This window comes from Cryptococcus neoformans, chromosome 1 (genome assembly GCF_000149245.1).
Source record: "Cryptococcus neoformans var. grubii H99 chromosome 1, complete sequence".
NCBI lineage: Eukaryota > Fungi > Basidiomycota > Tremellomycetes > Tremellales > Cryptococcaceae > Cryptococcus > Cryptococcus neoformans.
The window spans coordinates 790,226-813,424 of record NC_026745.1 but is presented as its reverse complement, the minus strand read 5'-3'; the positions used below and the strand labels follow the sequence as shown (position 1 = coordinate 813,424).

The following is a 23,199-nucleotide window of genomic DNA, read 5'->3' as shown; positions in this document are numbered from 1 at the left end:
TAATCGACGGGAGCTAATAATCTCATAATCCGTAATATAATGTCAATTTTCCACCATACGACACAAAAGTCATCGTCGGAGAGAGGATTCAAATAGACATCATGTGTGATGAACATATGCATGCTGACAATGCAAAAAGGATCACCTTCTACTAGATTATACAGCTTTGAAAGCCCTAGGATCAAGCATGCTGCGATAGTACTAGTAATAAGGAGATGAAACGACTGGTCAAGCGCCATCATCATGTCGAAATCTAAAGTCGATAAAACGCGCTGAGCATGAAAGATATTTTAATCGCCTTCTTCCGCTAATTAAATAGGCTGGTGGGTGGTTAAATTGAATCTGTACGAGTAGTCGACCCTCTCCGGCGCTAATCGTTATCGTTGCTTTCTCTCTACATCTCCACCAGTATCCTTCGAACATGACTTCTTTTGGTATGCTTCTCATACGACGACAGGCACATAGACAGACGCTCAAACTTTTCCAGTCTTCGTCACAGGCAATGCCAATAAGCTTCGAGAAGTCAAAGCCATCCTGGCTGCCGGTGACAGCGGTATTGAGGTGACCTCTCAATCTGTCGATGGTACGTTCTTTGATAGCATTTTATATGCCCGCAATGACCATCTAACTTCTGAAGCAGTCCCTGAGCTTCAAGGCACTACCCAAGAAATTGCTATTGCCAAATGCAAGGTAGCCGCTGAAAAGGTTGAGAAAATCTCTTTCGCCTTCCGCGAAATATCATAATGCTAATCGATCGATTAGCTTGGAGCAGCTTGTGTGACTGAAGATACAGCCCTCTGCTTCGAAGCTCTCAACGGATTGCCGGGACCCTACATCAAAGATTTCTTGGCTAATATTGGTCATGAAGGTATGTTGCATGCTCCGTGTCTCAAATCCATTACTTAGGGCTATTCGGAATAGGTCTGAACACTCTTCTTAACGGTTTCCCTACCACTCGCGCAACTGCCCTCTGCACATTCGCATACTCTCCAGGGCCGGGCGAAGAACCTATCCTCTTTGAAGGCCGCACTGAAGGCAATATCGTCCCTGCTCGTGGCTCCAAGGTCTTTGGCTGGGACCCAATTTTCCAACCTCTTGAGGGTGGGGGAAGAACGTATGCGGAAATGGATGGGGAAGAAAAGAACAAGATCTCTCACAGGTATAGAGCATTAGAAAAACTCAGGGCGCACCTGAGTGAGCAGGCAAAGTAGAGAAAGAATGGTCGGAAAGTAGATCCATGAATTTTTGGTAAGAAGGCGAGTGAATGAACTGGCGTAGGAGTAAGGTGGACTGCATAAAGCGATGGATTAGCTGGATAAGTAATAAAGAAGCGTACTTACAGCCTCTCTATCGGTAACTAGTTCTTGCAGTCTGTTCCAGACCTGCCCCCCTTTTTGAATGCCATCTAGCCAGTTCTTCCAGAGCTCAAGTCTCTCACGATCTACGCCAAGCTCCCCCATTACTTTTAGAACTCTCAAAACGTTGTCCGAAACATCTCCACTCAGCACATCCTCTAGCTTGTAGCTCGGTGTTCGATATCTCTTTTCCGATGGTTTATCCTCTTCTTTCCTACGAGGCTTCCTGGCCCTCAATCTGACCCATTCCCTTCTTCTTACCCATCCCCACCAGCCCAGGTTTCCGGCATGGCTGTTCCATCCTTTTTTCCTGAACCATGCATTATATCTCCAACCTAGCTCGTCTGTTCCAGTACGCATGTTCACCATCCAAGGCGTCAAATATTCCCATTCGGGAGATGGCGGCTGATAAGTCTCAAGTGTGTATGATGTCCTGTTAGATTGGGTGGGAATAGTTGATTTGGCTTGAACTTTGCGAAGATATTTCTTCGAAGACTTGACTGGCTGCACAGTAGGATTCTGAGAAGGATCGGCTACAGCAAATGAAGAGGTAATCGGAGCCGTGTGATCGGGTCTTGTAAATGCGGAGGGGTCTTTTGGAAGGAGGGTGTTTGACGAGTAATAAGCTGTTCCTAACAAGTAAATCCTGCCATCGTGATGAGTTATCCCACCTGCACTTCATAACATGTGTATCTCACCCTCGCTGATTTTCAAACAAGACTGCTAGATATCAGAAATTGCCTGGCATGGTTCATGATTAGGAGCTCACCGTCCCACACGAACTCCAATCCTGCGGCCTCAGTCTCAATACTATCGGGATCAATAATCTCCCCGCTTTGCTCTATCTTTATCGTATCACCCATGGCACGTTTGTACGCCTCCAAATCAAGGGTATTTACCCTCTCTGGATCTTCATACTCATCATCATCTTCTTCTTCCAACTCTTCCTGTACTACACGGTCGTCGATTGTTTTATGAGCAGACCGGCCAATCCGGAAGTCCCGCAAAACTGAAGCTAGTGACCGCCGCCGCCTGGCTGCTAGGGATTGGGCGATCGCAGAATTCTCATCTTGAGCAGAGGAGAATGTTACAGGCTGAGATTGGGTGGTGGGTGATGCCATCTTTGAGGTTTTGAGTGCATACCGGACACAACCAGAGAAGAGGAAACCCCCCTACGTTCTCAGCTTTATTATGAACGCACTACTCATATTTAATCACTCCGGGGCTTCCTTGGGACAACGCTGACGTCATAACCTGTTTCTCTTTATTATGTAATAAGATACAAACGCGTTGATCACAATTGAACCAGGGGGACCACTGAAACTTCGTTCGTTCCTCGTACGATTTATTCATACCACCACGCAGAAGTGACCCAAATGAGTTTGCTCTCCAAGGAAACAAACCTCGTCTATTGTCGGATAAATATGAGCTGTCACCAAGTTGTTCCTACTGTATCACCGCGCTTTTCATCAATTACCTGTAAGTACCTTAAGAACGAGATCAGATGAGATGTGCTTGTCTTCCGCTGTATGTTATACAGATAGAGAAAAGAGTCGCGTATCCCGCCACAATCTTGATTGCAATTCATATCATACATCATAGTTCAACACGGCTTCGCCATCTTCTGGGAGCCAAACAATCATAAGGATACACTTTGAAAACGAGACTACTAGCGAGGACCCGAGCAAGCTTCACGACTTCATCGCACTGATAAAGCATACTATGATGCTTGCAACTCTCATTCCTTGGGGAACTTCCGGAAGATATCGCCTAGTTTATCGATAGGGGCGGCGAGCAAACCTGCAACGGTCTCAAAGGGCTAAGTGCAAAGTAAACCAGGATTAGCATACAAGCTGTAACCAAGACTGCAATTCGCTTATGCTTACAGGCTTGTCAGGAGCCGAAGGGTGGCTCCGGGTGGGGACAAACATCTTGGTCCTCTTAAAGCTTGCGGCAAGAGTGTGCGATTCAGAGTTAGGGACAGCCTGTTCCAACTTGACGAGGTCTTCTGACTCTTCTTCCTTGATATGCTCAGCCAGATCGGACATCAACTTCTTGATGGTAGGCTCAAATTCGCTATCACTTGGAGATAGTTGCTGGAACTTGTGCAACATCTCTTTGACCTGGTGGACGTTAGTCTGTGAAACCGTCTGCGAAAATTTAAGGTAAAGTATGTACCTTCTGATGTTCTTCCCTATCTCTATCGGCCAACGCCTTACCGCCGTCTACATACTTCTCGAGAGCAGGGTAAACGACAAGCTCCTCTCCGACGGAGTGGCGAGCAAGCTCCCAGGTGAACAAGTTTTGGTATCGGGTCTTCGTATCCGCATCAGTAGCATTGATGATATGGTCGTAATACTGTTCAAGCTCTCGGTGATCGTGCTTGACAGCGTCTGCTACACTAATATTGCCTGTCATAGTGCTGGTTGTGGTGCTGGCTGTGGGGCTTGCAAAGAAACGAGTGGAGACTACCAATGGAGAAAGGGCGGCTCGATTGAGGATAATTCTAGGGCTGAATGCTCTTGATGAAAGCATACAAAGGCGCGAAGTTTGTAATAGTAGGCAATCTTTAAGGACACAAAGAATGGATGTGTCAGGAAGTCCTTAGAGGACGATATTTATAGTAATTTTCACGGGCTTTGTACTTCTTCCTTCCAGCAAACCTCTGCCATGATTAGACTGATAGTAGATGAAAGTAGCCAATAGCAATCGAAGAATAGGTCAGGCTTTCACAGTGAGGTCATTCGATGCTTTGCGCCTGCGATGACGAGCTTTCCTAGCTTACAGTTTACAAAAGCGGAGCCGTGGTGGTCGCCGGATAATCAGTGACCGACTCTTCCGTCGTCATCTGCGGATCCCCCCGTTTTGCTTTTTGGCTTTCTATCATCCCGTTCCCATTAATTATTCGGCCATCATCACATGGAGGAAAATGGTATTAAGCGATATACTACTATAGTAATTGACGCGTAATGCGAATTGTAGTATGCAATCGGAGATATAACATCGATTACTGATAGTCAAAAAAGCACATGCCTCCCACACTTGCGGAATGAGAATCGACATGACACGACGCGGCCAACTGCCCTTACGGACAGTTAGTAAAAGGAGGCAGCTGACTGGATAGGTCAGCAGTTGTGGCGTCCGGTTTGGGCTTTCGCTAGTACCCATGCGTCAGTCGATACGTATAAGTTTGCCGTAGTGACAGTAGAGTACAAACGCAGCAACGAGGTACAAGTGATATGCGTAGGACATGGATTATTTAAGGCTTGACACGAGAATGAAGCCTTTGTTGTGGATTGTTTCGACGGCCTCTTACTAGGGCCTGAGGTCCGAGGAAGGGGCTTCATACATAATAAGGTGACGTTTTTGGCAAGGTAGTTCCAGACTATGTAGAGAATGTCCAGCTTCTCCAGAGCCACTAGGACTGGATACCTAAAACTCTAAATAATCGCTAACGCAGATTGGAATCTACCAGATTCCAAGATTACAGTCATTCGCACTAGGACTCTGATTGATAGAAAAGACGTAATCAGAGGTGGAGGCGGGGATGACGGGAGCCAAATGCGAGGCTTGCCGCGACTTGGAACTACTGTACCAACGATTTTGGCGTTCATTTTTTGGTGCGAACCGGAATAACTCGTCTTCCATTGTGCATTGAGATGATAGAAAGTACGTTTGGGTAGCTTAGGATATGAAATAAATGTATGCAGGAAATCACATCTCTGTGCTTTCTCACAGGGGAGAATCACGAACATGAAGAAGGTCAGGTCAGGCAATTTTGGAAGTACGGCACCAAAAAGTGTCGAGACTAATTAAGCGTACATATAATTAATCCAGTTAACTTCGAGTTGTGATTTCGTAATTACATTCTGTTACGTACCTTGACGGCGGCGCGTCGCACCAGGCGGAAGGCCAACAATGAAGAAGCATCATTACTGCAGCAGGAAGGTGTAATGTCGCCGTTGCTTGACGCCTCATCCCCCACGAATAATGGCCCACTACCAGATCTCCCCAGGCAAAGCAGTAGGAATATTTCATCTTGGTCAGTGCGTCGTATTCACCCTTCGCAGAGCTAACACACCCCAGGCGATACGCTATGGCACGTCCTCGACCTCCTCCGCACACGCAAGAACGCGTACCCCAAGTTCAGCTTATCATGGGACCCTCAGGTCCGTACAAAGCATCGCCTTAGCCACACCACTGACAGACACTTAGCATCCGCATAAGTCGGCCGTGGTGATTCATCTACCTTCATTGACACTTTACTTCCCCCATCCATCGCAGACCTTGACACTGATATCTTTCCCGTCTCTTGCCTCTTCCAACGTCACTTTGACCTTCGAGACCCAGCTTCTGTATGCCCTCGAGCATCCATTGACAAGAGCCAAAGTTGGCAGGATATTTGGGCCTACGTTTGCCGACGAGGGTAGAGGATTGGTATTCCCGGGAATAAAATTCGAGATGAGCTCGGAAGGAAAAGGTGGGCGAGAGGACCTCGTGCGAAGACTAGACGTGAACGGGAAAGAGGGTGAACGTTTAAGTCTTCCTGGACAGTTGATTTCTTGTAACGTGCAGGTAAGCAGAGTATCCACTACGCAGTTCGTGGACTAATCAGAACCAGCCAAACAAAGGCGTTGTCCTCTCTATAGCCGAAGAAGAACCTCTGGAGATTATCTTGGGACAAACCACTGCACAGGATCTTTTGTTAGATTTGGGTCATCCTTTAAGAAAATTTTGGAAAGAAGACGACAGATTAGAGAAGATGTGGGGTGGTACCAGTGAACCCGGATATTGTAAGCTGGTCAAAATTCTGTAGACGTTTTTCTAACACGAAGAACAATTCTCCAGGCTTCTGGAATTACTTCCAATATGGGTTGGATTTTTTAATTTCCCCTCAGTTCAAGGTTCATAAAATCCTCTGCTACTCTAACATTGCAAGTCATCTCTCGTTTTATGTCGTGACACTCAATTTAACTCTGCGTGTTAGCCGGGAACACCTTTATTCCAACGTTATGCCCGCTGCCCTTGGACTGTGTCAACCTCTTCTGGCACACTCAATCTTACTTCCAGCGTCGCCACTTTTCATTCTTCTCTTTTTCCCAGAGCCTCTCAATACGAGGAAGAGATTGACGGACAGAAAAGCTCCATTTCTGACAAGACAAGAAAAGCTTCCAAAAGTGGCGCCGGTGGTACTAAGAAAAAAAGATATGGGGAACCACCTGTGATGGTTTTGGACAGAGTCGTGGAGGGTGGCCTAGATGGCGTCATGAACGTAGGGGAGAGTAGTGAGTGACTTCGCTTCGGCTCGCCGTACGATACTGATTGCGTCTAAAAATTAGGACTTATAGGCTATGAGGGTCTTATTATCGAAGAAGATCAGTCGAGTGGGGGAATCTCCTCTGTTCTTGTATGGCAAAATGAAGGCGTTCAATCCTTGTCTTAATATATGTACATCGTCAAATGTTAGGCTCGAATCATGGTAAAAGGTTGTAAATTTCACTCTTGTTACAAATATATGTACATCTATATCTGTACAATAATTTCATGCAATTTTATGACTCTGCAGTCAGTAAGCCATCCACATCTCCGGAGTCAAGACTAATTACTCATCAGTAATCGCTCTGCAAGAAAGGAGTAACACGTACTCTTTTGCATGGCGCGCCAAGTAGCAATAGCTGTCTCCTTTTGCCAGTAATCCAACCTTGCTGTATGCCCCCTCCTCAGCGTCATAAAAGCATCATGATAATCTTCCTCAGATATGATGGAGTCCAACTGTATTTCGTTGGGGAGGAAGGTGGAGAATACATGTGAACGGAGAGGGGAGCGATGAATGTCCGATGGACGAGGGCGGCGGAACGTCAGTATTGGAGAATGAGTTTTCTAGTATGTTCTGTAGTCAGTTTGACATTCATAATCGCCTTTCTTACATCAACTCACAGTGCAAAAAACGACCTATGGACCCTGAAAGTCAGCTCTCAGTCCAATGAATACGAAAGATACGCGGCCATCTTACCATGTTAGTTATATCGTTTGGCCCTTGATTGATTTCGTATCCATCCCCAAAAGCCCTGCACTGCGGGAATACAGATGTTAATGTTACTAATACCGCTTTTGAGGCTTTGCTCATCTTCAGTCCGACGAAATTCTAATTTCCTGTCAACCCCAACGCCTATGATCAAGAGAAAGGAAAGGGCGCACCATGGCAATAAGCCCATCTTCTGCAACCATTTCACCCAGATCTTCCCAAAACTCTTTGGCGAACATTTCTCCTGGTACTGACCCCCCTGTAAAACAATCTTGCACCACAAAGTCCCATTTAGGTAACTTTTCCAGGGCTGTCAACGTCTCCGAATCGAGTGAAGGATCAGTGGTGTTGACATGAGATAATGATGCGAGCTCGGAAATGAAGGCAGAGCCATCCAAGAGGTTTACGGATGTTAGATGGGAGGAAGAAAGATTAAAATATGTTTCGGTAGCTGTGAAGACAGCTGGATCGATTTCTGGAGATGATTTAGATAACATTGACGGCTACGCCTTGAGGGAGTACAAACTTACCGACCACATCAACGTTGAATCCTCGTCTTAAGAATCCTTGCGCCGTGATACCAGCCCCGAGGCCGCTGCAAGGTGCGGTCAGTCGATGACGGTAGCATCTCAAGCTTCACTCACATGACTAATGCTCTATTAGAAGGGGATCCGCGTGATGTTTCTTCATCTTCCTTGCCTTCCGATGTTACTTTTAGATCCGTAGTGAGGTCCAGCGTTGTGATAAGCGATTCATTTTCATCCGACCTATGAGCCAAAGTCATCACTTCCTGTAGATTGAACACTGCGAAAATCCTGCTCTTTGTCAGATTCAAACTGATACAGCGGCAACAACCACCCACGAATCTCCCAATTCGACTGTCTTCTCGCCATTATTTTCCCTCTCTCTGAACCAACGCCCTCCCAGAATTGAGTGATCACACCTCAGAAATCTATATCCGTCTTTTAAGTTATCGCCGACCACCACCCTTCCGGTAAAGCTCTGTTCCGAGCTCAGCACCCTCAATTCTCCATGGGCGGTCACATAAGGATCGGTTTTCTGGCCAGGGGGTCGGAGGAAAATCTGTTGACGTAGAGCTAAGACAAGGAGAGGGAGCCGAAGAAAGAGAATGAATGAAGGAGCTCGTTTAGGTAAAAGTGCGGTATATTTCGGTAGCCCGGACTTTTTGGAAGGAGCGACTCCTAAGCCAAAGGAGATGAAACCATATAGTTCATTCAAGGACGAGGCTAAAGATGGCCCAGGGCGGACAAAGAGATGGATTGTAGTGAGATATAGTGTTATGAAGAGAATCTGGAGATGGTTTCATTGACTGTTCGCTTGCGTATTGTGGAAACGTACTGCTTTTTCCGGGCTCCGGGTAAGAAACATAACGCTGCCAGACAATCTCCTATCCAACAGACGCTGGCCAAACCAAAGATGCAACATATACGCTGTTGATCTAGCAGAGACATTGGCTAAATTTCGAATTCGGCCAGTCAAACTTTTAGCCGGAGTAATCGGGAGGATGTGATCCTATCATCAGAGCTTAGTAGATAACTGGTATGAAGCGCTGGATCCTATTGCTCACAAAACATAAAAGCGCAAATGTCAATCCTCCACCCACAGCACCAAAGCCTAGAATAGCTTTTGCAAGGCAGGCCCCCCATTCCGGGCCAGCCAATCTCCCCATTAAGCTCCCCAGCCTTCTCCCTAGGACGGCCACTAAGTCTCCATTTAGAGCTGCGAGGTTAACGCAAACATTGGCCGAAACAACTTCTCTCGCGGACCGCTCGAGCGTCACGGCCCAGTACAGCAGAGTCGGCGGAGCAGCATACAATGTGTAGAGGGCAACCTTATGCAGGCTCAAGGGAATCGTATTGTATAATGGAGTGAGAAGAATGGTATTGAGAGACAGTAGAAGAGTGACTGGAACAGCTACCAGTATCGGGAAAATATCTGAGACAGTTTAAGCATTGCTGATTCTATTTCAACAATATTCGCCAATGAACTCACAAAGGGCGGAGAAACGGGCCATGACGTGTTGCACAGTCCTGCGTCTTTTGGGATAGGCCGCAAGCAGATGTCTCGAGTCCTCGGCCAATGTATATCTTTCGTCTTCGGAACCTACAAGCGTCGTAGACTCTCGCTGTGATCCAGTTTCCGTGGCCGCTACTCTGTAAGATTCATTTGACGGTATTGCGAGCACACCATGAGATGAATCGACGGTTAAAGATGGACTGTTGTTATATTGCCAACCGGGTACTTTTTCGGCTTCTTCTGCGTACTCAATATCGCTTGAGCGTTGTGACGGCGAAGAGTTATTGGTATCAGAATCAGAACCAGAGTCCACTTCAATAGCCCCTTCAGAACGGTAGAATTGTTGGCTCGCAGAGAATGAGCTTGTACTTGGATTGCTACTGTGATTAATTGCGACTTCGCTGTCGTCTGATTCCCTGTCCCAGATATTTGGCTCGTCAGCTTCTGATGCCGCGCGACGACTTGATTGATTTTCTGAATCGGAAGCGACTAGATCGCTGTCTTGCCCGTCGTTAATTATGACAGACGTCGCGTATGTCGCGTCAGATCGGGTTGTTGGCAATGGGGAACTCTGAGACGAGAGATTTCCTGGAGAGGATTTTGTATCGTGCAGTACTTCGAAAGTGACTTGTGACATCGTTGCGACGATTTCGTTTATTTAGTTCAGTCGTTTCCGACGGAACCTACCGGAGATAACGAGAAGAATGAATAGTAAGCCTCTTCTGTCTTCCTTTTTTGTTAGAGTATAAGTTAAGTCGCTAAGCTCAGAAAGTAATGAGAACTGCTGTTATGGCTGTTGTGCGTTTTACGCGCTGACGAGGCTTCATTCACTTGATAGGCATTGGTTACTTTGCAACTCCAAATAAATCACACAGCCGAAGTGACAAAGGAAAAATTCGGAAAAGACCGAAGAAAGGTAGCCAAGTAGTAGAGTATATCACATCAAGGTGCTCATTAAGCTGGCCATGTTCGACAATTACTACCATTGGGAACATATTAAATCGAATCGATGAACGGAGGACGGAAGAAGTATGGTGCAATGATGCAACAGCGCCATATAGACAGGCTCCATTTCAATGCCCCAAGATAATAATATAAGATTCATTGTCCTGCTGACGTACTGCTGTTCGTTGCTAATAATGAGAGATAATGTAGATGACCGGTCGATATCCGATATCGTGATTATCCCAGGTAATACCAAATCGCCCAGAAGCTAAATAATGTGAATGTTGCTCCCGCACCGAAGATCCAAGCATCTTGTTTGCTAATTCCATGCACTGTTAGGATCCACATGACAAGTCCTGCAAGTGACTCACGTCCGCCTTTCCACCCATCCTATAGTTTCTCTACTCATTCCCAACGTATTTGCAGCGTCCAGCAGTCTTCTTTTCGTACCCTTTAACATTCCTTTCTGTTCAACAAGATTCCCCAGTACCGCTCTTCCTTGCGCAATGTATTGGTCTATAGAGTTCTCAGACTCTTGTAAGAAAGTGTGTTCACGAAGAGCAAAGTCCTCGCGCGACGATGGAGGATGATTGGGCCGAAAGAGAGGGTCGGAGGATGCAAATGGAGATTCTGCGAAGGGTGACTGATTTGGCGCGCGGCGCTGAGACACGGAAGTACTTGTTGTTGATGGATATGGGTCAGAGGAGGAAGACGATCCGAGCAAATCCTGCCGGGCCTGGCACCATATCAGTGGAACTGTAACTAGACAATCGCTGAACCTACCTTGAGTTGACTTTCGTTTTTTGCTTGTTCAAATCTTGACCTAAGTTCCTTATGTTCATTTTTTAACCGTGCTACTCGACTGTCGGTTTAATCAGTTTAACGTTTCGCTTTTTGGGCCGACCAAATTAGAGAAAGATCGAGCTTACGTGTTGGCCTTATCCCGGGCAACGGTAACCATCTCTTTTCTCGCCATAGAATCATAATCGTCTATCAATCGCGATAGGGCACTGAGAGTAGTTGTAATTTGACCTTGAAAGAGATGAATAAGCATCCAATTCAATATGGGAAGGGTGACATGCATCATGTCTATAATTCTTCCGGATATGGTTGAACTGCCATGCAACTCACCTTGAATCGCCGGCCCTCCTTCACCGTTCTCCATTCTAGACAAGTCTGCGTTCAAACTCGCTATTTGCCTGTTCCCCAAGGCATTTAAAGACTGCATGTTTGATCGTGTTGAAAATACCGGTAGCACTGATAAATCCAAGCCAAATGTATCGTTTAGAAGTGACAGATAGGTAACGCGTCGGTGGGATGCTCTTGGGAGATGTTATTGCACTGATGGAGGCTTGCACCTTATTGTCTCAAATCAAATAACAGATTAGACAGGGTGTAAAATGAATAGATTGGAGTCGTAAAGGACGATAACAAAGAAAACAAAGGAGCTTGAACCTCGCCTTGATGCGTCTTGAAGCGAACATGATCTTTGTGATTATGCACGCTGCCCCTCACGGAACAAAAAGAACAATCGTCATATTCTATAAGCTCCATATAAATATGTAACATGGCAGAAGACTTTCATGCTGTAATGGCTTAGGGGAAGGTGCTCTTTTACTTTCACGGAGTTCCTCTCTTCAGCGCTGCCACATTGCGGCCACGTCTCCTCTAGCCTGTGTGTTCGAGTCCCACCAAGATCTCATGATTTTGTCTTTGGGTTTACTCGGTAATCAAGCCAGTTTTCATTTCTCGTAAATGACAGATAGGCCGGTAACGGATCATTCTGGCTGGTTTGGCATACATGCTTCAAGAGGATTGGACAGTCGTAGCAGGGCAGAGAGAGCCGGGAGGACACCAACTTTTTTGCTTGCCTTGTCCCTTTTACAGTGCATTGGGTTCTGTATCTTTTTTTATGTTTAATTAGACATTAAAAACCGCCCAAGGTGAATTGAAGGCCCAATCATCAGCCGCACTGCGTCGAGGTTTTACGTAAAATTCCAATTGAGCGGAGATACTTGGGGGTCTCCGTCGAGTTATTCTTTCGGCATCCAAAATAGCCAGCTGGATATCCATCGCGCAATTATATAGCCGTAGATCACCCTTATAAATCTCATATTCCCTTCCTCCGCCCCCAATGTCTTCCATAGCCCGCATACAGCTCCTACAGCGTATGTCTCGCCCGACGGCCACCTCCAGGCTCGCAGTACTCAATAGACACCTCTCCTCATCTTCACAGATGACCGTCCCCCGTGAGGTACGTTTATATATACAGCTGAACGGTAGTGCAGCTTGTCGTGCCAATCCCGTAAAGCTAACGTGATCAATTGCAGGAACTCGTGCTTTTCGAGTCTCAGCAAGACACCAGAATATACAAGCTCAATCGATCTGCCAAGCTGAATTCCCTCAACCTGGAGATGATCAATTCTCTCTCAAATAAAATTAAGGTGCGTGTGTTTTTTTTTTTCAACCCGCATGCAGCTGAGATTCATAAATGTCAAATGCATTTTCGCCCAAACTAGGCTTGGCGAGAACTCGATTCTTGTAAAGTTATCATCGGGACAGGCGATAGTCGGGCGTTTTGCGCCGGAGGAGACGTAAAGCGTATGAAGCTGAGTTTCACTATTCGGTCAAAGTCTAACCCGCTTTCCATCATCAGAACTCGTCCTCGACCTTAAGGAGGGCAAGCAAACTGCGGTTCCATTTTTCAAAAGTGAATTTCAGCTCAACTGGTTGTTCGCAAGACTGGGAAAACTTTATGTCGCTGTCATTGACGGTGTTACCAGTGCGCTAATTATTATCGCAAATTCGACTTACTTACTGATCATTGTGTAGTGGGCGGCGGCGGCGGTCTTTCCCTCCCTGCGCACATCAGAATAGCCACTCCCCGCACCATATTCGCCATGCCTGAAACCAAGATTGGCTATTCGCCTGACGTCGGTTCCAACTACTATTTCGCCCAACTCGATGGGTCCATCGGCGCTTGGTTAGCGGTGACCGGCCAGGAGGTGTACGGTCGTGCAGCCTAGTATGTACCAGTTGCGTCTTAACATTGATCAGCACACTGATATACTTCAGTGAACTCGGTATTGCTACACACTATGTGACCGAAAACAACGTCTCGGATATCGTCTATCAGATCACTCAGCACCCTTCCCCCACTCCTGCGAACATTTCCTCCTTGATTTCCGCCTATACTGCGCCCGCATCTACGACCAACGAAGCCTCGTCGAAATCTTCCCCTGACGGACACACTCCCATCAAGGGCGAAATTCGCAAGTTCCTTGACAAAACTTTCAACAAGAAGAGTATTCAAGAGATTTACGCTGCCCTAGACAAGTCGCAGTCCGACGATAAACTCTCCTCTGATGTCAAGGAGTGGGCTGCCCAGCAGAAGCTTCAAATGGAAGCTCGCTCCCCGACTGGTATGGCTGTTGCCCTTCAAAACTATCGCAAGGCCCGCGAGACCCGTCGCCTTGACCGAACATTGTTGAACGACATATCAATGGCCACTGCTTATTGCGGAACCAACCGTGCGACAGATGACTTCATCACTGGTGTTTCGGCGGTGCTTATTGATCGCTCCAAAGGTCCAGTTGCGTGGGCACCTAAGGACATAAACGAGGAGTCGTTGTCCCCGCAAAACATTAACTCAAGGTTCTTTTCTGCTTCATCACCTCACGTCGTTGGCAAACCAGAAATTGAATTTACCCCCTCTTCTGCGAGCAAGCTCGACTCTGGTAGAGACTCTACCTGGGGTCAGTTCCGAAAATATGGTCTTCCATCTGAAGAGGCTGTGCGGGCAGCAGTTGATGGATATGCTCCTGGCTCCGGCGCGTTTGCGCTTCTAGAGGAAGAGTTGATCGAGCAATTTGTGGATGCCCAGGGCGACGTAAAAGGGACTAGGAGGGATGAGGTTGTGAAGCGGGTCAAAGAAGTTGTGAACACCTGTTGCAAGAAGGGAAAGGACGGATACCTCGAATGGATTGCCTAATCTATCTCTTTCTAGTGTGTTATCAATACAGAAGCAAGAAATGGAAATGCATAATGAGATTAATCAATTACATGATCGCTTCGTAGAGATAGTCATCGAGGGTGAAACCCAGCTTGGAGTCTTTCGCTAAATTTTTAGCTGTCTCATAATCAATTTCACAACGGAGCATGATGTTGTCTAGCCTATCAGGTGGAGACACTCTTTTCAACAAACCTTGGGCTTCTAGTTCAGGTAACTAAGGCTAGTCAGCAGGGCTCCAAAAAGGATCAAAGCTATTTACCATTCCCCAGAAATTTGTACTACCCATCAACCACTCCACTTCATCGTCCCAGGCCTGTTCCTGTTCCCTTTCTCTCTTCCGTTTACGATCTCGTTTTCCGTTATCTGTAGCTATCGTTGGCGGCCAGGTTAGGGGTGCTGGCTCATCGTCGGAGGAGGAATCCTCGAGGTGCTCCAGTTCAGCAGGGCGAGGTGCGTGTTCCGCATAAATAGCAAAGAAAAGAGAAAGGAGGCGATCGACGGGAAAAGGTTTAGGGCCAAGGAGTCTTTGCGGGACCTAAGAGCCATTAGCACTTAATCTATCTTGTTTGATGAAAATCAGTTACTTTGCCCATTCGGACTCTACCGTATCCGGTCCGTCTTGTTCCACCACCTTTTTTCCTCTTCCCACTTGCCGAATGTCCTCTCCCAAAGAGCCTTGAGTCTGTTTTGGATGGATTGTAACTAGCACAGTAAGCTGCTATGAGTAAAAGTCTCGCAGCAAGGGGTAAAGGACGTTCAGGTAGCCTAGGTAGCGCTCTCTCTTTACCAGGACGAGGACGAAGGGCAGATATGAATTCCTGGTGACCAATTTGTCTTGGTAGAAGTGACTCTACAGCTGAAGCTAAGGGAAGGGCGATGTGATGCTGAAGAGTAGTGAAGAGTTTGACATTAATTGCCAGTTTTGGGGGAGGTTTGGCGGGATCAGGATATGAAAGGCCGAGATGGATCATTTCGTAATGAGGGGGAAGAGTAGATGTGTACAGCGGCCAGAGCGATTTAGATAAATAATGGAGTTCTTCAATGGGAGGAGTCACAAGGGGCAAAATTGTTGACAAGAGAAGATCAAGGAACCGAGGATATAGAGGATGAGAGGAGGCTGGAAGGAGCGCCATTTTGATTTCTATCGAAAGTCAGTAATGTCAATTTGTCTTATATGGCTCATAGTCATACCATCGCGAGAAGGAGAAGGAAGATAAACATGCAGAGGTTCTGGAGCATCAGCTCGAGGAGGACGCACATAGTCCCAGGGTACTGAAGAGGCAAGTACGACCGTACTCCGTACACCAGTCTTCCACCAAAAACAAGTCAGCTGCCATACGTATTATAGATGCCTACTTACAAGCTCAGCTAGTCGAACGATCACAGGCCAGTTATTCCCCATGACTATATTCAATCTCTCCGCATGTGTGATGACCAGTACCAGGCTCCTTTCCTGTGCCTCATCTTTTGCATACGTTTCCGTCTGTTTGCCCTTACTCTTTCCCTCGGCCAAATACATTTTGTCACACCACCACCTTTTGAGTCCCAGACTGAATTCATCCCAAGTTTTGGCCTCACCCACATCCTCATCTCCGCCGATTAACCGAAGTAAGATCCCACTAAGCAATAGCCGAGCTGTATGATGTTCAATCGTATCAATCTTGACTAAATGTTTTTGGCCGAATGGCAAGGGAAGGGAGAGAGACGAATGGTGCGGGTGATGAAGATAGATGAAAGATGGTGCAGAAGGGACAGATAGAAGAGTCTTGAGACATTCCGCCATTGTTGCAAATGGGGAATATGATGTTAGGGAAGAAGATAAAATGATGAGCGTACAAAAGGATGGTGAGTGGTGACGAGTTTCTATTATTTTATTATTATTGACATTCGGGCGTGACACGCTCGTCGCCGACAGCGAGCAAGCAACGCGATGAATGAGCAGTGCCATCCATCCATCATATCAGGTTTTCTGATAGTTTATTGGTACATATATGTACATATTTGCATTCAGAAAATTCCCGTCACGGTTACATTTATTCAGAAGAGACTACGCTTTCAATTATTCGTAAAGCAATCTATTCGGCGGCAACATAATAGCTAACACATTTAAGAGCAAATAATTGATCCCATTATTCAAGCCACAAGGTATTCAGCAATCTTGTTTATCATTTCCGCTAGTTCATCAGCCTCTTTCTGCGCCAGCTTAGAGGAGTGGTCGATGGTAATAGCTATGGTGATAGACATCAATAAGTGAGTTACTATGTTTGAAAATCTTTGGTACTGACCTTCAGTGAGAGCAGGGAACTATGTTGGTAAGACTTTCAGTAATAACTCAGCGGCACGTTAATTTAACACTTACTGTTGTCGCACCATAGCCAAGCCAAAGGCCTGGCGCTGTCCCCTTGTGCTTATACCATTCCCGATCCTGTAAAGACTTCGGCTCAGTTTGGTTATAAGAAAGGTCATAGCGCGACACCAACCTTTAAACCATCCTGTGAAAGGAAACCGGATTCGAAGTTCTGCAGCTTCTTATTGATGATCCTAATCTCTTTCAAGACATTCTTAATTTCACGGATCCTTCTTGGAGTAGGCAATGGGAAAGGAAGCCTAGGGTGCGGAAAGGTGGAGATTCCTTCTTTTGGACCTTCCTCCCAAGTCTGCAAACTGTAATCGACTTCTTTACCTTCTTCGGCTCTCCACCCGCATCCACGTAATATTGTCTTGAAGATACCGTCCTTGCCATGCTCGGGCCTTCCTATCAACTTATGGAGTTTCTTTAATACCTTATGACGTTGCTTGTCCAGTTCACCTGAAGCAGTCTGGGCAGCTTTGATCGCATCGGCAAGCGGCTTAAAATCGATTTCCAAAGTCCCCAGATCAATTTTGCTAACATCCCGGACCCTGAAACGGTCAGATAGATTGCACAAGGTCACGTCAGAGTACCAACATGACGTACTTTTCAAGGTAGTACTCGAGATCGCGGGTGTATTGAGTGGTATTAAGAGGTAAGATCAGCCCATCAGCCAGACGCAAAACTATCACGATACAGCCGTCAGCGGCTATCAACCAGCACTCCCATCTGACCGCTACTTACGCATTAAGCCAATGACCTTGGCTGCATCGGTATGTCGATGGAAACCGACATCTCCAAACCTAAATTCACTGCGTCAATGTGCGCAAAGCAGTATGTAGACGATGACATACTCCTTTTGCCAAGTGAATGAATCGTAAATGCTGTGATAATGATACACAGCGTCTTTAGGACCACTCTTGTACGCAAGGTCACTCGAAGCAATCTGTCATCGAAGTCAGTCATGGCTCCACTTGCCCTGTCCCCGTTAACATACACCGTATCGTTGGAGAAAGGGAGTATAGTCGGATCCAGAACTAGGTGACATGAGTTTCACCATGCCATGTAAGATGCACACCAACAAAGCTTACCCTAAAGCGCCGATTCCAGACCCTTTCTTTTCCGACAGTGAAACCCCCAAGCCAACATGGTTCCCAAGCTTTTCCACGTTGAATTGTTCCCAATTGCCGGCGTCAAACCTGGTGTCGAATACTGTTTTAGAAGGGCTTGAGCTTGACTCTACTTCTTCAGCTGCCGATCGGACGAGCAAAGCAAGGGACTACAAAGACAAAATGGGCCAGTTAGATTGATAGAAACAACTAAAACATCAACCCACAGGGGAGGCGGAAGCGTGGAAGTTTCTTCCGGATGCAGAGATGTCCATGTTCAAATAAGCAACAGCTGCTCAGGATGATTAGATCACTTGATTATGCGTCCGATACTTTGTAAACTCACTGTTCGTCTGCAGCCAGTCTCCAAAGTCTTCAGCCCACTCGGTACTACCGATTAGCCCGTATTCTTCCGCATCCCAACTGGCAAGCATAATTGTCCTGAGGGGCTTCCAACCTTCCCTCAAAAGGGTACCTAGGCCACGTATGACTTCAAATTGAGAGGCCGTACCTGAGTTGGGATCGGAGCCTCCAAGAACCCATGCTAATCGGTCAGAGGTCATTAGCTGATTAACATATGATGCACTTTAGTGAACTCACCGTCTCGGTGATTACCAAGAATGATCACTTCATCCGTTATGTGGCCTGGTATGACAGCCATTGTATCTAAATGGTGTGAGCGGGTACGCAACTGCTTTCATCCTACTTACTCCAAATGGGCATAACTCTAGTGTTGACTTCGTTGACCAAATGCAGGTCCACATCACTGGGACCAACGTAGTAATCAACACCATGATGACCCAAACCTCCAACCCAGTCGGGCCCCAGGTCGGAAGCATGTATACCCTTGCCCTCAAGTGCTTTGAGGAATGGAATGACGTCCTCATAAGACATGGGGATCCTAGGCAATGTTAGAATCTGGCAATGACAGAAGGGCCAGCGAAGTCTGTACGCACGACGGTATAGACGGCTGATTACCCCCCTCGAGGCGGGAGGCGTTCTTGTAAGCTGGTTCCCCTGGGGTACTAGGGTCACCAGGATACTTGGAGATCTGCGATAAGGCGTCAGAAGTGACCTTTACAAGAACAGGGAAGAATGAAAGCATATTCACGAATTGCACACTGCCCCTTTGCACACTGCTAGGCTAATAACAGCACAATGGGATGAGCGTATATCAACCTTTTACTATACCGACCTGCTGATTGAAGCACTCACTTGCCTGGCTGGCCCCTTAGGATAAACCTCGTAGCCATTCTCTTCGGTAATCTCGCCATCATCCCCTGGATCAGTGAAAATGATAACTCCAGTAGCACCGGCTTCTTGAGCCGCTAAGAGCTTATGTTTCAGCGTTTGATCGCTACCAGCACTGCACAACAATCTCACCTTTGACTTTCAAACCTCTGAAACAGCCTCCATACTTGGCCAAAACGATCTTACCGTCGATATCAACCCCTCATCTGATGTCAGCTCCACAATTGGAAGTTGTACAATATAATAAGAAGCCTACCTCTTTGCTTGAGAAGATCAAAATCTTTTTTGCGGCCATATCCGACGTACACAAAATTCCCTCTGACGTCTCCGCTGACTGACAGTCCATGAAAGACGGGAACCTCGTCTCGAAGCTCGGAGTCAGGATCCCCGTCCACAATGTCTTCGCGGAGCTTGGCATGGAACGGAGGATCCGTTAAAAGCGTAGCTGCAGCATAGACGGGAGTGTTCATGACCGGATAGTACTATCACCCAGATGAGTTTGAGGCACATTCAGAGGGAAAGATTGAAAAAATCCATTTACCGTATCAATCCAAACACCAAGTTTGTCCATGCCATTCTTCACTCGAGCTTGGCTTTCTGGACTTCCGGCGTCGTAGATAAACTCCTGTGGACCTGACACTCGCAAGCCCAGCTCCTTTTCCCAATCATTCTTCAATGTAAGAGCAGAGGCGTAATCGTATCCGGAACCTGCTGGATGGGCATATCCCGTATACCTCTTCAAGGCTCTGGAGTTACTTCATTAAGTTGGGCTAATTTTTTTATGCAGAGGACTTACGCGGCCACGCTATCGTTGCTTGGGATATCCAAGAAGATCTTTTCGGCCATCTTTGGGGGAATGAGGGGTATGTCGATACATTCTCCCCTAATCCCCCTACTTTCCCCATCACGATATGTACTGTGAAGCTGATGATTCGGTGCCGGCAATGCCCATTTCATATCCTTCGTCGCGATACCACGGAGATAACCAGCCGTTGAGGGGTCATCGAGAGAGTCTATAGAAGAGTTTTGTCTGAAAGGAGAGATGACCAAGTTAATATTGAGGAGGGTCCAGAGAAAAATAAGGGTGGCTATCGTCACACGGACTGCAAACGAGGTGCCGGAACGGACATTATTATGGGAGGAGATTGTATTGGGGAGTGGAAGTGAGGAAAGGTCGTGCTTGGAAGATATGTGGGGAATGGCTATTGCTGGATGGTTGGTGGGATGTTGTGGATCTTCTGTGTCCATCTCGTGCGGAGTGCCAGTGATATGAATGGGAAGACGGAGTGCATGCTTTAAACAATGGCCAGAGGTTCTATAAATGATGACCCTGGTGGGCGTCTCGTCGGCAAAATCCGACACCCTTATCAGCACGTAATCGTCGGGCATGACCGTGGTCGTCCGGTAAGGATGGCTTCGGCGTCCTAAAATGACAACACCCCACTATTCACATCTCCCATTTCACCTTCTTCCCATTCACTGCCCGCCCATGTCCACTCACGAGAAAGTTTGTCTCCCCACAATCTCTCTTGACCGGCCTAGCCCTCCCCGCCCTAATGGCCCTCGGCTCAAGATTCTCCTCCCCTTTTTCGGCATCCTTGCCTTTCTGCTCTATCAGAACTCCTCCACTGTCCTCTCAAAACTCCATCCGTGCTCTCACGGCAGCTTACACAATATTTCAGACTCGGACAAATGTCCAGTTCAACCTAATCCCTTGAATGTGGGTGAAGATTGGAATCCTCTCACGGATCAAGCGTACGGGGAGCTTGCAGCAAGAAGGCTTTCCAGAGCTGTACAAATCCCTACAGAGTCATTTGACAACCTACCTAAGGATGGCTCGGACCCGAGCTTTGACAAGCACTATGCCTTTGCTGATTTCATCGAATCCGAGTATCCAAAACTCTACCAAACCCTTAAACACGAGATTGTCAATTCGCACGCTCATCTCTTCACTTGGGAGGGTTCAGACAAAAGCCTGAAGCCTATTCTGCTCATGGCTCACACTGATACTGTGCCAGTCCTCCCAGAGACTCTGGATCAATGGAGTTATCCTCCATTTGAGGGTTCAATCACGCATAATGCTACTCCAGACACTCCTGGAACCTGGGTATGGGGGCGAGGCGCATCAGATTGCAAAAACTCACTTTTGGGCATATATGGCGCAGTAGAGCGACTTTTGATTGAGGGATTTAAGCCGGAACGCACCATTATAATTTCCAATGGTTATGATGAAGAGGTGAGTCCTTTGACAACCGTAATCATATCACGCAGTAGTCTAATTCAGAAACTAGATTGGTGGACTCCGTGGTTCAGGCGCGATCGCCAGAATCTTGGAGGATCGATATGGCACAGAGGGCATCTCTTTTCTTGTTGATGAAGGGTTCACTGGAGTATCTCAAGATTATGGTGCGCTTGTAGCGAGCTTGGGTATGGCTGAGAAGGGGTCGGTCAACGTTCGAGTCAAAGTTGAAACCCTCGGTGGTCATTCTAGCGTTCCTCCAGTGCATACAGGCAGTAAGAAGGATGATTTTTCTTATCAGGCAATTACACTCACACTTTGTAGTTGGTATCATGTCTCTCATCCTGGCTGAGCTGGAAAAAAACCCCTTCGAGCCCACCTTGGTACCGTCTACCCCGTATTTCAAGTATCTCTCTTGTATGTCTGAGCATGCCCCGGAAGTGCCCAAATCCATAAAGAACCAAATTAAAAACCCGAGGAAATGGAAAAAACTAGCGCATGACCTTGCTTCTAGCGACAGGACATTGAATAGTTTCCTGGCAACCACTCAAGCTATCGATTTGATCTCCGGGGGAGTAAAGGTTAATGCACTTCCTGAGTATGTAGAAGGTAAGTATTGGATGCCGCAGCATAGCCAAGTGGGCGACTGAATAATCCACTTCGTTCTAGCCACAATTAACCACCGTATCGCTTTTACTTCTTCAATCAACGAAACTTTAAAACACATCTCTCAACTCATTGTTCCGCTTGCTCAGTCTCTCAACTTCACCATTTCCGCCTTTGAACCTTCGCCAAAAAAAGCCTCCAACTTCCACATCACTCTTGATGCTCCGTCTGGGTTTGAATCCGCACCCATTACCCCTTCAGATTCAAAGAGTTTTGAGTTGATGGCCGGGACTTGCAAGCATGTCTTTGGAAAGGATACTATTGTCAGCCCGTCAGGGATGTTCGGTGAGTCGTTGCGCCAAGTGGAGGAGAGAAATGTCGCTAATACCTTTACCAGCCAATACTGATACTAAGCAGATGTGGAATGTTACCAGAAACATTTACAGGTTCACCCCCGCTTTGCTCTCGGAGAATGTCAATCAACATACTGTGGACGAAGTGAGTACAAACTTGGACACTAGCAATGGACGGCCTGTTAATTGAACTTTTCAGCGCATAAGCCTCAATGCTCACCTCAACACCACTCGTTTCTTTTACAAATTGCTTCGAAATGCCGAGGGCTGGCACGCCGAATAATAGATTGATAAAATAAATCATTGCTAGAACAAGACGGAGCATGCATTTTTAATAATAGGCGATACTGGGAGCTGGCCAGTGTATAATTTAAGCAAATACCTAAAGCAGTTAAAGAAAAAATCATGGTTCTCCCATCAGCCATATCCGCTGTTACTACATTGGTGAAGTTGTGATAATGGTAACCAGCTTGGGATTTGCGCAGCTCGTAAAGAAATCCAGCCTGTCAAAAAGAATCATTAATTATTATCATCGGTCCTCTGCTACCACTACCACTACTACTACTACTCTACTATTACTACTACTACGTATTACCACTTCTTCTTACCACGGCGAACAGAGTTTGAGGTCAAACTGATGTTTGAGGATTTGATCCCCTCCTGCGATCGGACGTCAATATGGCCTCAGCGTGCAAAATATCAGATTGATGTACTAGTATGGGTTGGCTTGACATCGAACTGACATCAAACAGAATAACATAGAGATCCGGCCAGATTATAATTCGATGTCGTTGACATCAGACTAATGCTGCTGCATCTTATTATTATTATCAATCAAAATAAAAATGAAATAAAACACGTCATTGCGGTTACCCCCGCCGCTGTGACTTCGTCGCCCGCCGCCGCCGCCCTTCCGC

General features: G+C 46.7%; 10 protein-coding genes and 2 non-coding genes; 5 read left to right on the top strand and 7 right to left on the bottom strand.

Annotated features, from left to right (window-relative positions):
* Positions 1-318: 318 nt before the first annotated feature.
* Positions 319-1,694, top strand: CNAG_00316 (RdgB/HAM1 family non-canonical purine NTP pyrophosphatase). XM_012191259.1 has 5 exons: positions 319-434; positions 488-583; positions 641-705; positions 763-868; positions 922-1,694. The coding sequence occupies exons 1-5, from the start codon at positions 422-424 to the stop codon at positions 1,209-1,211; spliced, it is 570 nt and encodes a 189-aa protein (XP_012046649.1). The 5' UTR covers positions 319-421; the 3' UTR covers positions 1,212-1,694.
* CNAG_07350 (hypothetical protein) lies at positions 855-2,527 on the bottom strand. XM_012190866.1 has 4 exons: positions 2,125-2,527; positions 2,054-2,075; positions 1,341-2,001; positions 855-1,290 (listed from the first exon to the last, which is right to left on the bottom strand). The coding sequence occupies exons 1-4, from the start codon at positions 2,474-2,476 to the stop codon at positions 1,180-1,182; spliced, it is 1,146 nt and encodes a 381-aa protein (XP_012046256.1). The 5' UTR covers positions 2,477-2,527; the 3' UTR covers positions 855-1,179.
* A 189-nt stretch (positions 2,528-2,716) lies between these two features.
* On the top strand, positions 2,717-4,642 carry CNAG_12046. Its single transcript, XR_001045333.1, has one exon. It is a non-coding gene; the product is annotated as a hypothetical RNA (non-coding RNA).
* On the bottom strand, positions 2,910-4,101 carry CNAG_00315 (HHE domain-containing protein). XM_012191258.1 has 3 exons: positions 3,534-4,101; positions 3,242-3,478; positions 2,910-3,174 (listed from the first exon to the last, which is right to left on the bottom strand). Exons 1-3 carry the CDS (start codon positions 3,888-3,890, stop codon positions 3,094-3,096), a joined length of 675 nt encoding a protein of 224 aa, XP_012046648.1. The 5' UTR covers positions 3,891-4,101; the 3' UTR covers positions 2,910-3,093.
* Positions 4,643-5,103: 461 nt separating the features above from the next.
* CNAG_00314 (hypothetical protein) lies at positions 5,104-7,640 on the top strand. XM_012191257.1 has 10 exons: positions 5,104-5,397; positions 5,442-5,524; positions 5,571-5,930; positions 5,977-6,148; positions 6,204-6,289; positions 6,343-6,640; positions 6,695-6,924; positions 6,984-7,062; positions 7,112-7,238; positions 7,295-7,640. Exons 1-7 carry the CDS (start codon positions 5,346-5,348, stop codon positions 6,796-6,798), a joined length of 1,155 nt encoding a protein of 384 aa, XP_012046647.1. The 5' UTR covers positions 5,104-5,345; the 3' UTR covers positions 6,799-6,924; positions 6,984-7,062; positions 7,112-7,238; positions 7,295-7,640.
* On the bottom strand, positions 6,784-10,220 carry CNAG_00313 (hypothetical protein). XM_012190865.1 has 11 exons: positions 9,394-10,220; positions 8,969-9,336; positions 8,740-8,913; positions 8,243-8,691; positions 8,025-8,195; positions 7,911-7,975; positions 7,554-7,855; positions 7,369-7,500; positions 7,293-7,307; positions 7,001-7,235; positions 6,784-6,953 (listed from the first exon to the last, which is right to left on the bottom strand). The coding sequence occupies exons 1-11, from the start codon at positions 10,052-10,054 to the stop codon at positions 6,922-6,924; spliced, it is 2,604 nt and encodes an 867-aa protein (XP_012046255.1). The 5' UTR covers positions 10,055-10,220; the 3' UTR covers positions 6,784-6,921.
* Positions 10,221-10,336: 116 nt separating this feature from the next.
* On the bottom strand, positions 10,337-11,853 carry CNAG_00312 (synaptobrevin). XM_012191256.1 has 5 exons: positions 11,494-11,853; positions 11,292-11,394; positions 11,146-11,224; positions 10,734-11,098; positions 10,337-10,681 (listed from the first exon to the last, which is right to left on the bottom strand). The coding sequence occupies exons 1-5, from the start codon at positions 11,588-11,590 to the stop codon at positions 10,600-10,602; spliced, it is 726 nt and encodes a 241-aa protein (XP_012046646.1). The 5' UTR covers positions 11,591-11,853; the 3' UTR covers positions 10,337-10,599.
* A 103-nt stretch (positions 11,854-11,956) lies between these two features.
* On the top strand, positions 11,957-14,426 carry CNAG_00311 (3-hydroxyisobutyryl-CoA hydrolase). XM_012190864.1 has 6 exons: positions 11,957-12,616; positions 12,693-12,806; positions 12,882-12,963; positions 13,019-13,144; positions 13,195-13,387; positions 13,438-14,426. The coding sequence occupies exons 1-6, from the start codon at positions 12,497-12,499 to the stop codon at positions 14,351-14,353; spliced, it is 1,551 nt and encodes a 516-aa protein (XP_012046254.1). The 5' UTR covers positions 11,957-12,496; the 3' UTR covers positions 14,354-14,426.
* Positions 14,312-16,217, bottom strand: CNAG_00310 (origin recognition complex subunit 5). XM_012191255.1 has 5 exons: positions 15,735-16,217; positions 15,566-15,683; positions 14,959-15,515; positions 14,634-14,909; positions 14,312-14,588 (listed from the first exon to the last, which is right to left on the bottom strand). Exons 1-5 carry the CDS (start codon positions 16,155-16,157, stop codon positions 14,421-14,423), a joined length of 1,542 nt encoding a protein of 513 aa, XP_012046645.1. The 5' UTR covers positions 16,158-16,217; the 3' UTR covers positions 14,312-14,420.
* A 141-nt stretch (positions 16,218-16,358) lies between these two features.
* On the bottom strand, positions 16,359-20,371 carry CNAG_00309 (membrane protein). XM_012190863.1 has 20 exons: positions 19,881-20,371; positions 19,626-19,830; positions 19,341-19,566; positions 19,217-19,285; positions 19,049-19,161; positions 18,945-18,977; positions 18,790-18,884; positions 18,544-18,734; positions 18,434-18,499; positions 18,180-18,377; positions 18,061-18,125; positions 17,816-18,003; positions 17,722-17,761; positions 17,579-17,670; positions 17,469-17,527; positions 17,331-17,409; positions 16,855-17,275; positions 16,734-16,799; positions 16,660-16,678; positions 16,359-16,602 (listed from the first exon to the last, which is right to left on the bottom strand). The coding sequence occupies exons 1-20, from the start codon at positions 20,330-20,332 to the stop codon at positions 16,508-16,510; spliced, it is 2,772 nt and encodes a 923-aa protein (XP_012046253.1). The 5' UTR covers positions 20,333-20,371; the 3' UTR covers positions 16,359-16,507.
* A 143-nt stretch (positions 20,372-20,514) lies between these two features.
* CNAG_00308 (gly-X carboxypeptidase) lies at positions 20,515-22,629 on the top strand. XM_012191254.1 has 6 exons: positions 20,515-21,320; positions 21,376-21,598; positions 21,648-21,932; positions 21,993-22,274; positions 22,327-22,427; positions 22,482-22,629. The coding sequence occupies exons 1-6, from the start codon at positions 20,574-20,576 to the stop codon at positions 22,563-22,565; spliced, it is 1,722 nt and encodes a 573-aa protein (XP_012046644.1). The 5' UTR covers positions 20,515-20,573; the 3' UTR covers positions 22,566-22,629.
* Positions 22,630-22,808: 179 nt separating this feature from the next.
* Positions 22,809-23,015, bottom strand: CNAG_12045. The gene has a single exon (XR_001045332.1). It is a non-coding gene; the product is annotated as a hypothetical RNA (non-coding RNA).
* Between the last annotated feature and the right edge of the window lie 184 nt (positions 23,016-23,199).